Below are 11,036 nucleotides of genomic sequence, written 5' to 3'. Positions count from 1 at the left end.
GGACAACCTGGACATCCAGGAATACCAGGAACACCGCCTCAACCTGGGTACCCTGGAACTCCTGGAGTCCCAGGTACACCCGGAATACCTGGACGGCCAGGCAAGCCTGGAAAACCAGGTCATCCTGGAAAACCAGGTCATCCTGGAACACCTGGAACACCGGCACAGCCTGGATACCCTGGTACACCTGGAACTCCAGGACATCCAGGACATCCTGGAACTCCTGGAACTCCTGGAACGCCACTAGAACCTGGCCATCCTGGAACTTCAAAACCAGGTACTTCAAATATGTTATAATAGTACTGAAACGTTTCCTAATACGACATGGCCGAATTATACGTTATATTCATGATAATTTTTCATTTCTCTTCTATGTTAGAAAACATTATAACAACATGTGGTATAATGCTATATTCGGTACAATTTCAGATCACGGACAATATCCTACGTATCCTGGATATCCCACTGGACCACCAGGTCCAGTTGGCGGTGTTGGACCCGATGGTCCGAATGGTCCATGGCCTAATGGTCCCGATGGGCCGCAAGGTCCAGGTGGTCCAGGTGGTCCCGGAGGTCCAGGCGGTCCAGAGGGGCCAGAAGGGCCAGTGGGTGGAGTTGGAGGAGTAGGTGGCGAAGGAGGTGTTGGGCCTGATGGACCAGATGGTCCATGGCCGACCGGTTCACCTGGACCTGACGGACCATGGCCTGGTGATCCAGACTACGTACCTGGAGTAGCACCAACTGCGCGACCTCGATATGAAGGACCAATTAAGCTTCAATATCCTTTGAGATATCCCGAATCCTCAACACCAGCTACGTTCAATGAACCCTTCTACGGTGACTTTGGACAGAAACAAGTAGAACGATTAACGTCCAGTTCCAAGTTCAGTTCAGATTTCAGAAGAAATGGCACATTAGGTGGAAATTACGAGAAGAACGTTGAGTCTACTGATTTTGGGTATCCAACCAAAACAAGTGGTCCGTTCGGTTTGAAAGAAAACCAATACCAAGGTTCCTCGGAAAGACAGGGATATAGCCAAAAGCAACTAAATCAGAATGCAGATGCAATTAATTCTTTGCTACAGAAGCAACGAAAGGAGTCTCGAAAGTATACCGAAGAAGAAGGCGCAGACATATACGCTGGCGTTACGAAACTTGCGCCGCCTGGAGTCCCTCAAACCGTGTACAACGAGGTAAAGAAAACATCGAGCAAGTATACTGGTCAAGAGCAGGTCGAGCAAACCAGCCGTGGGCATCGTAAATTTTCCCAACAGGTTACAAAAGTGAGTCAACCTATTCAAAACAATCCAATTATCGAGTTAGAAACATCCAACGACGCGTATCAAAATACTGACGGAAAGGCCAACGTAAGGTTTCAGTCATCCAGCGGAAGTAGAGCGGCATTCATCAAACAGGTAAACGATTTGTCTGAGACATTAGAGCCGAATCCAGATATCGCTGCTATTGGGGTTCAACCACCAAGCCCGAACATCAAGCCCTACAAAGAGTCAATAGGGCCAGATCCAAAAACCTGTCCTTGCTATCTGCTCGAGCCTGGTAATGATACCGCCACTACCACGAGCACGACATCCGTTCCTCTAATTGGTCAGCTTGGCTTCATTCCCGTGGTGTTTGTACCATACTGTCCGGGCGACGAAACGGACGGCCAATACATGAAAGACATGTTCCCCTCCGCAATGCCCGTTCCGTATACATGCAATGCATGTGGCGCGCAAAACGGACGAATCGAAACGAAGCTTCTCAGCCTGAATCAGCTTGGCAACATCGAGAACCTAAGGGAGGCGTTACGTCAAGCGAAACTTGGCTTTTTGAATGTTTCAGCCCGGAGTCGAACCGAGAGGCGACGAACCAAGACCCGGAACGTCAAGTGAAGAATGTAATTGTAACGAACGGTCGTCGAGCCAAGACTCGACCGTCAGGAAAATTTCTGGTTTACAGGGAGGAAGTCCGTAATGACGATAAACTGGCCGTCTATCAGCTGCTGGACAGCTGACGGATGGCCAACTTGAACACGATCGAAAAACAGAGACGTCGTCTTGTTGGATAACTATCGGATAATCTATCCATTCGCACACTGACGTGAAAGGTGCGTGTTCCATTAAGTAAGATTCGTGGAATTCGCTTAGGACGATCGACTACGGTTATTCGGTGGTAGCGTACCAACAAGCGTAAGGGTTTTTCCTTATTTTTCTTTCCTTGATGAAACTTTAACTGTTTACAAACGGACCTGGCAAGGTATAGCGTATTTTGCTATTTTCTTCCTGTTGATGGTGAGAGGCTATAATTTTTTTGTGGGTGGTTCTATAAAGCGTGATTTCGATGCTAGAATTTACTCGATGATGCATTTTTCGAGACTGAAATAATTTCTTTTATTTAAACATTTCATCCGTTAAGAAGGAATCCCTAGGATGAATTTAATGTCACAAATATCTACTTACACGTTTGCATTTAAAAGAGGTAACAAAGTTCGCTTGGCTGAGGAAAATTACCACGAGTAAATGAAAATGCGGTTTCCACGTTATGTACAACCACCTCCAAATAATGTTGTATCTTTGCAACATCGTCAGGAAAAACTTGAAACGATATCGCGCACGACAATACGATAATAAAATAAGTTTTCAATGAATTATTTATACGATCTAAATCTAATTTTAATTTAATTCGCGTAAATGATTAACTTCTCGTCTTTTTGAACACATTGCAATTTATGTGTCACCGTGTTTCGCTAGCGAAGGTGAAGAAAAAATAGATCGCAATTTCCATCGTTATTGTTACAGTAGCTAGACGACGACTAATACTTTTGCTCGCTTCGAATTAAGAAGACGAATAAGCAGTTGCAACGCCATAGTGACTACAAAAGTTATTGCATGGAAAAGAGATAACTCTATTTTCGAAAAATTTGTCGTTATTGTTGCACGCGTTTTGTGAAATAACTTGTTTCAAGGAATTTTCGTACAGGTATTAACAAGATCTAGACTGTCTCGTAACGTTTTTTCTTATTGGGTATTACGTTGGAACGGAAATCTAAATTAATTATTTCGTTATCCTCAGCTGATATTTAATTTCAAGAGTACTGCTTCGTTTCGCTCGATGTTGGTCTAATTGCGTATCATGATAACGTATCCTGCGCACTCCGGTTGCAAATTTTTCAATTTAAGTTATGAAAACATCGTGAGAAATGAAGACATATGCTACGTCGTCATTTTGTATGCTTGAGATTAGATATTGATCGTACAAATGCTAATACGTACTTTAATTCTTATTGAGCGCGTACAGAGCGGTTGTCGCGTTTAGGTCACTTTCGGATATGGAATCGTGTAGCATAGGACGAAAGACTCGTGACATATTTTACATAAATCATGCGAAATGTAGTCCTTTTTAGCCGGACATTATTTTATCGAAACGGCATTCGACGATTTATGTATGGTACTGAACACAACAGTCCGTGCGAAACTGTACGTGCTCGACACGTGTTTGGAATAACAGAACGATTATATTTGTACATCGGATATAAGCTAAGTAACATGTATCTTCTTCTATTAGCATAGGGATCGATACATTTTCAATAAATTATACATAATTGTACATATTAATATTGCGTTCATCCAATGTTCCTTTACGAGCATGAATCATGTATTTTTATTAAATAAAACTAATCACGAAATACGCAGTTGATTTTTACATTCGAATATAGCAATCCACTTAAAAGATACTGTAATTAAAAATTACTTACTTGAATATTTGCTACACGTTCTCCTTCGGTCAAACTTCTACCTAAAAAGTAACTGAACATAGAATCCGGATAAGATAGTAAACGTATTAAGTATTATTTATTATCATCGGTAATATATTATGTACATCGTAGAAAATATTAATAAAAACTAAACATTGCGAACGCCCCATATATTAATGCGCGAAACAAATGTAAGTTTGAATGCCACATACACAGTTAAATCAGTATCTGTGGATACTGCTGCAATGATTCATGCGTTCCTCGTTACGTCAACGGAAAGTATAATAAAATTCCACGGTACTTTCAGTTCGATCTCGATAGCAAATCTTAAGAGTAACCCCTGTATCCCGATGGATAACTTAAAGTGCTGTCTCCATAGCTATTTCCACGATAACCATAAGGATTGTTGCCCCTCGAGAATTCGTAACTCGGTCTACCGTAGAGACCGTATCCCGACCCATAGCCATAAACGTCCGAGCCACCGTAACGTCCATAACTACCCCGGGCGCCGTATCCACCATCGTAAACTTCGCCAAAAGAACCTAAATTGTAGCCGTCACCATAACCACCGTAACCTCCGTATCCACCGTATCCTCCGTATCCACCATAACCATTAGATCCTCCGTATCCTCCGTATCCACCGTATCCACCGTATCCACCATATCCTCCGTATCCCCTGTAACTAGGATTGTATCCAGTGTTTCCGTAATAGCCGTATCTGCGATCAAACGATTGTTCTAATTAAGTTTTGCTTATCTACATCATCTACGATTCTTTTTCTAAGTGAAAATAACACTGCTGGGAGGATTAGTCACGTGTCGAAATAAATCCAGGTATAAACAGAAGTCATTTTCCTGGATGGAGTGCTATTTCAGAAAACAACAACGTCGTGTGAGCATCAAGAAGTGTCGTAATCGGAAATACCTGAACTATTAACTAGCTGACGAAGGTGATGTACGGAAATGCTTCGCGCTACTTCAAATACCGATAACTTGTTCACTTGTATCATAATTCACGATAATATGGACTTCTGGGGACTTTCTGGGACTGGGACCAAATACAGGGTGATCCGCTCGCTAGTAGACACAATGGACAACCACAACAACAGCCGACCGTCATTGTAAACTTTATGACGGTGACCCATACAGCCGCTTTCGTTGCGGGAGTCACCGTCATTAAGTCTACAATGTACGGTCGGCTATATTATCGTGGTTGTCCATTGTGTCTAATAGCAAACGGATCACCCAGTAATAAGGTTTACATTTGGCCCGAACAATACACCACTGGCCAAGCTCATGATAATCAGTTTTGGCCCGAATATCCGACCACGAGTGCCACACGTGGTCGTAGCTGATCCCTGTCGTTCTAGGGATCACTTACCCGTGCCAATAAAGCAATAACTGCTGTTTCGGTTTACGACCTCACAAGATCCTTACCAGCGACTATGTATATTTAAATATCAAAATTTCATTTTGCGTAATACTAACCCTATATGACCGCCACCGGTAATTCCACCAGGCCCAGTTATCGAGTAACCTCTATAGCCCGAAATAGGGTATCCTGAGCTTAAACCTGAACCTCGGTAGCCTGTATTAGGACCATAAAGCGAACCGTAGTAAGATCCGTACGGCACGCCTCCGCCGTAGCCTCCGAGCTGGCCATAGTCTTTGTTAAGATGAAACGCTGAAAGCAAAGCAACTTTTAAGAAAATAAAGGGTCTCGGAGGATTTTCAAATGTCAGCAACGTGTTTCTGTGAATGATATAAAAAAAATCGAGAATCATATTCTTTAATCCTGTTGCATTCTTGACGTTCAACCTGACACTTCAAGTTCAAGACTTACTATTACAATTGCGATACATATTTTTCTAATCTTATTGTATGATAGTTCCGTGTGTCTAAAAAATTATAGATGGCTTTTAGTCTTGTCCTGTGCTGTCTCCACTTCATGCCGATATATATCTAGATCGCATACGTATATCCGTTATTATACCAAGCATTGACAAAAAGCGTGTTGCATCACGTTCTACCTTCGTCCATGTTTTTTTTATTAAGTAACCCAAAAACAAAAGACACGTAAGCTACATTGTTGTATGACAACAATGTTCATATTCAATCAGAATACGTGATTATATGATAGCGAATAGCAAATTATCGGTCACAGCAGTATCACTGTGGATTGTGTATTTTTTTAATACAAATGATTGTTGGAAGAGATGGCGCCTATGACAAAATATCGTAAGGCGGCGTACAAGTATAATCAATAACGTTTGACGAAAGATGAAACACTCGACACCATTTTTCCATATATTCGCGAACTGTTTGCAGATACCATTGGTTAAAATTAATAATTCTTCCACGCATCTTAACACGAGTTTGCCAACGCAAGAGATGCTATGTTCAAGTAAATTTTCTGTCGCTGCTCACTGTGTACAGAAGAATAGGTAATCAGTTAAACCTTGGCAAGTGCTAGTGAGAATGGTAGTTCGCTTTTTCGCACATGCACGTCCTCCAACCACTCGTTTCATGGTGGCGGAAATGACGGCGTGTGTTGAAAGGTGCGTTCATGAATCATCGGTTAGTGTACCGCACTGTTCGCGGGAGAAAATCCGCAGAGTAAGGCGAATTTATCTTCAACGAACAGTAATTGTTGGAGATGCTAGTATTCGTGGATAGAACGACGTAGGGTGATTTATGAATGTAAACAATAACGATAGCATGGATTCAAATTGTGATTAACAGAATTGAAAGTGTTTGAAATGGCAAGATACGTTTATCATTTTTGGAGAATGTTCCTATAATGTGGTATGAAGAATTGTTTCAAGTATTATAACGATTCTTTCTTCCCGTTCAACTCAATAGTTTGTACGTCTCGTATCGACTGTTCTATTATATTTACACAATACACTATTAACAAGAATGTTTTCTTGAAAATGAATATCATAGAAAGGTCACGTGAAAGAAAGAGGTTTTAGTACCTATAATAATTAGGGAAGCCAATTATACCGTAGATATCCAATACAGATTGGATTTAATTATTCTCCTACTCGATCACAGCACAATTGGATAAAATACTTAAAATAGCGTTACGATGAAAAAGTTAGATAAACGGCGTTAATTGGTGCATTCAGAGGATATTCATAACTGATTGAATACGCGAATGCGTGATTTCATTGTACAAGCAGAATTGCGACTATTTTTAAGTATAATTGATTGTTATCTAACCTTTTCGCTGGCGAGTATATTAAATAAGTGTGTCACTACCGTTCCCACGATCAAACGCTTCAAACGTAAAAACGTGACATTCGATATAATAACATGCTAATGCAGCGAGACTCCTGAAGGTCCTTCGACTTCCGCCGGCGTCTTTCTAGTGCGACTTGTGATCACTGTTCTGCATTAGATCATTGGTATAATGATTCGCGTAACGGGAAAAATAGAATTTCCATACGTGATTCATCTGTTATCACATTGGTCGATAAATCTTTGCTGATTTAGCACTAAATAATTTATTACTTTGACCTACATTTTACTTATATCCATTGTATAATATATATATATATATATATATGTTATATATATTTATATATATATATATAATAATGTATTTTTAACAAGAAAATTGTTCGGTTTGTATACCTAGAGATGTATGGTAACGATGTTTATGTACAGTTGGCGAAAGGTAAAAACTTGGTAAAAACTGTTGAAAGAATTTGTAACGTGAAAGAAAAGATTGTGTAAATGATTTTGACACTGTATAAAATAGATCATTTAATAGTTGTTTAAAAACTTTGGCGTTCGAGATTTCAATCTAGATTAGTGTTTTTCAAATAATTTTTTGTCACGGAACACATTGTGTCTCACAGTATGTTTACGACATCCTTATATTCTTTTGTAACTAGATATCTAGTTTTAAGAATGAGAAACGTACAATTAATATTTAAATGATTCGTATTTTTGAGAACGAAACAGAAGTGAAACAACAAACTTATAAAATCCATATTGGCCTCATCCGTAAAACTCCTTTCTAATTCTAACAAGAATTTTTGGAAAAGTAGAACCATGCGTTTATCCACTAGAGAGAGAGTGAAAAGTTAGTTGATAAAAAGGTACCCAATATGTCTTTTTTTAATGCCAGAAAATATTATCCTCGATTACACGTAAACATCCGTAAAGACTTATTGATCTTAGATAAGATAAAGAAAATCCAATACTTGTTTTGAAATTCTAATACTGAAACATTATGGAGACAATTCTCAATTTTAATTACTTTGTATGTAATTAAAGCAGCGAATCAGTTTTTGACGAAAATATTATGAAAAGAGTTAATTAATATTTATTTCAACATCAACCTGGTAACCCAAACGGATATTGATCTCATGGTATACATTTATAATGTCAAATCAGTTTGTTACAAATATGTGCGTTGTTCTACTTAAAAATTATGGTGTACTTAATACTCTACCTTTATCAAAATATTTTACTTTAACTATTATCAGCAAGTATACTATTCTTAAATTAATTTTAATTTAATGTTTAATTTGCAACGACGAGAAACGAAATGCTTTGTATTTCCTATGGCATAGATTCGTTCGCGTGCAGACTAATGAGATATTTACCAAAAAATTTTTATTTAAAATTTAAACCGGCCGTAACGCCACTGCAAAATATTTCAGTAATTAAAACTTTACGCTTTGTTTCAATATTAACAAGCATCTTCCAGATTCAAGAAATGAGACGTCATTTTAATGAGTACGTACTATGGTGTACCTTTTACGTTTTACGCGGATAAAGGATTGTCAGACAAGATATATTTAATATATGTTCTTTGTGAATTCTAGAATGCTGGATTTCATGAAAATTAACAGTAACGTAACTGAAAGTTGGAAATGAAACGTTGAACTCACTTCGATCACTGGCGGATGCTGTTAAATCTTTGACGTTGTCCTTAACTGTTGCACTATTTGCCGGCCCAAGTTGAGCTGCTAACGTTGACTCAACTGATTCAATAGCGCTGCTGCCGGATGCAAATAAGCAAACGAAAATTAATATCTGAAACTGAGAATATAAAATACATTACAAATAAATTGGAAAATCCAAACAGATGCAAGGATTGACCGCACACGATAAAAATATTATATTATATTAAATTCATAATAAATACAAGTTTCAAATTTATTAAATCAATGCAGGAATATTTTAAAATTAATGGAAATAAATGACAATACTCCGAGAGCGTAATCGATAAAATTGTTAACGGGGAAGTATATTTGTTGGACATTCGTAACACTGTATGAATATAATTACATTGGTAACATTTTTCAAAGGTAAGTCCAAAAAATATAATTTTCATTTCCATCAAACGATTTTCTTGAATTATTTTGCTGTAGTACAAAACGAGTTTTATGTCCACTTTGTTTTAACTATTTGAAAAAGATATCACAAAAATCAAACAAAGAGTGCGAATTATATCGTGTCTCTAAGAGACGACAATTTTTACGTTTATATAAAACATCTTGGAACTCTAAAATTTGACAGTTTCATTCTGTGAGTAATGTAAAATATATGCATTTTGTGTTTTAAAAAATAGACGACTTAATTGCACTTAATTGCACTATATTGCACCCAAGAACAATGTTGTTTTTTTTTTTTTAATATTAGATATACCTATATTAGAAAGCAACTATATTAGAAAAGCACTTAGACTTCGCTAATCACAGAATAAAACCAAATCAAAAACTTGTTCATTCGTATCACGAGATCATCAAAAGCACAGTAAGATTATGCATCATAGTTTTCTCGATTATCTGGTCAATGTGTCCTTTAATTGTTCACTCAATAAGAAAATTGATAGTGATCACATGGCAGTATTTCACAGCAATAAGATTCACGGAAAAAGAGTTTAACTGAGGTTCTACCCTAACGCAATTCTGGAGACATGTCCGTTATCCGAGGAAGGAAACAGAAAACTGCGCGCAGTCTACTTACGAGGAGGAGCGGTTGCATTTTTCTCGGCTGGAGGGAAGACATATTGCTCGAAAACACCTTAACCGAACGAGACAGAGGTGTTCTACTCGAGTAACATGGTTCGAAACCCTCTATATAGGCGTTTCGCGTGCCCCTCCTCATCTTCCTGACCAGGCTAAGTTTGTTTAAGCTTAAGCCATACTCAGATGATGACGTTGACAAGGTTGTCGAAGAGAATCGGCCGACATTCTGCATGACACGCCTGTAACCAGTCGCGTTCATGCTCATGGGAAACCGCGTTTCCTCTCTTCCAAACACGCGTTCGCATACAGCGCGATTCTCATGCTAGTTGTCCTGAAAGGCGTGCTGTGTTCTCAATGATAATCGAATGTTTGTATTATGCATGATTTGTCGATAGGTCTCTACCGTGACATAAAAGACCACCAGGTCATTGGTGGCTTCTGCAACGGGACACGACTGTGAACTTAACCAAGAGATAAGAAGAGTAAATCTTAAAATATAAAGAAAAAACTATACCGCGCAGGTGACTACACTTCCGCAATTGAATACAAAATAGGAACACCCACATAAACTTCGACAAACATTATCTACATATAACTTGATGCTAGGTTTACGGAAGTTCGAAGTATCTTCGCTGCATTGTTTGTTTCTTTGCTTTCCCTTTTACTTTCCTTTTTACTTTACAAGAACTTTTTAATTACTTTCACACCACCGCGATACGTATTCTTGGAATTTTAATACAAAATTTAATAACGCTATCTAATGAGAACTATTAAATAGCACTGCTTATAAAGAGCTATATTGTCTTCAGACTTGGAAACTGCATAAATTGACATAAATGTAAACGCGAGTTAACTGGTGATCAATGGACGACGTTAGATCATGAAACGCGAATATGAAAAATCAGCAACGTGCAGAAAAACGCTAGATATCGGGGGAAAAAAGCACTTCGAACGTGTACTGTAGGAAGGACGTTAATGGATGCAAACTTTTGCATATAATTTTCCTGTTGAAAATCAAAAGGATGACGTGTTGACTCGCACGAGCGATTATACACAAAAAGGAATATGTTTAACGAGAATAAATTAATGTTAATTAATGTTTTAAATAGTCGCAGTCGAATCGTCTGTTTATCCTTTTCTTTTGAATAATAAAACGAACTCGTCACATTCGATCCTTAATCAGAACCAGTTCAAACAGCTCGTAACTAAAGTCTATGATACATTGTTTATGAAATCAACAAACATATAGTTGCTCTCACATATTACCGAGGAAGGAAGAGCCTTTGAGGGAAA

General features: G+C 38.4%; 2 protein-coding genes across 2 annotated transcripts in view; one reads left to right on the top strand and one right to left on the bottom strand.

Annotated features, from left to right (window-relative positions):
* LOC128888842 (collagen alpha-1(IV) chain-like) overlaps positions 1–3,694 on the top strand; it is a 5,978-nt gene extending 2,284 nt beyond the window's left edge. Inside the window, exons 4-5 of the mRNA XM_054146007.1 lie at positions 20–277; positions 430–3,694. Coding sequence (XP_054001982.1) covers positions 20–277; positions 430–1,892 — 1,721 coding nt within the window. The 3' untranslated portion in view covers positions 1,893–3,694. The remainder of the gene's footprint in view (positions 1–19; positions 278–429) is intronic.
* Positions 3,695–3,832: 138 nt separating this feature from the next.
* Positions 3,833–9,828, bottom strand: LOC128888349 (keratin-associated protein 19-2-like). The gene is made up of 4 exons (XM_054145099.1): positions 9,742–9,828; positions 8,661–8,811; positions 5,242–5,437; positions 3,833–4,472 (listed from the first exon to the last, which is right to left on the bottom strand). The coding sequence occupies exons 1-4, from the start codon at positions 9,781–9,783 to the stop codon at positions 4,082–4,084; spliced, it is 780 nt and encodes a 259-aa protein (XP_054001074.1). The 5' UTR covers positions 9,784–9,828; the 3' UTR covers positions 3,833–4,081.
* Between the last annotated feature and the right edge of the window lie 1,208 nt (positions 9,829–11,036).

The sequence above is a fragment of the Hylaeus anthracinus genome, unplaced genomic scaffold (assembly GCF_026225885.1).
Source record: "Hylaeus anthracinus isolate JK02 unplaced genomic scaffold, UHH_iyHylAnth1.0_haploid 11994, whole genome shotgun sequence".
In the NCBI taxonomy this organism is placed as follows: domain Eukaryota; kingdom Metazoa; phylum Arthropoda; class Insecta; order Hymenoptera; family Colletidae; genus Hylaeus; species Hylaeus anthracinus.
Note: the sequence above shows the minus strand (reverse complement) of the source record. Positions and strands in the feature narration are given on the sequence as shown.

Excerpts from the sequence above, each read along its gene's own strand:
- LOC128888349 (XM_054145099.1), bottom strand. The coding sequence starts at position 9,783 with ATGTCTTCCCTCCAGCCGAGAAAAATGCAACCGCTCCTCCTC. Across the intron at positions 5,438-8,660 it reads AGCATCCGCCAGTGATCGAA|CGTTTCATCTTAACAAAGAC; the intron begins GTGAGTTCAACG and ends CTTTGCTTTCAG. Across the intron at positions 4,473-5,241 it reads ACCGGTGGCGGTCATATAGG|ATACGGCTATTACGGAAACA; the intron begins GTTAGTATTACG and ends GTTTGATCGCAG.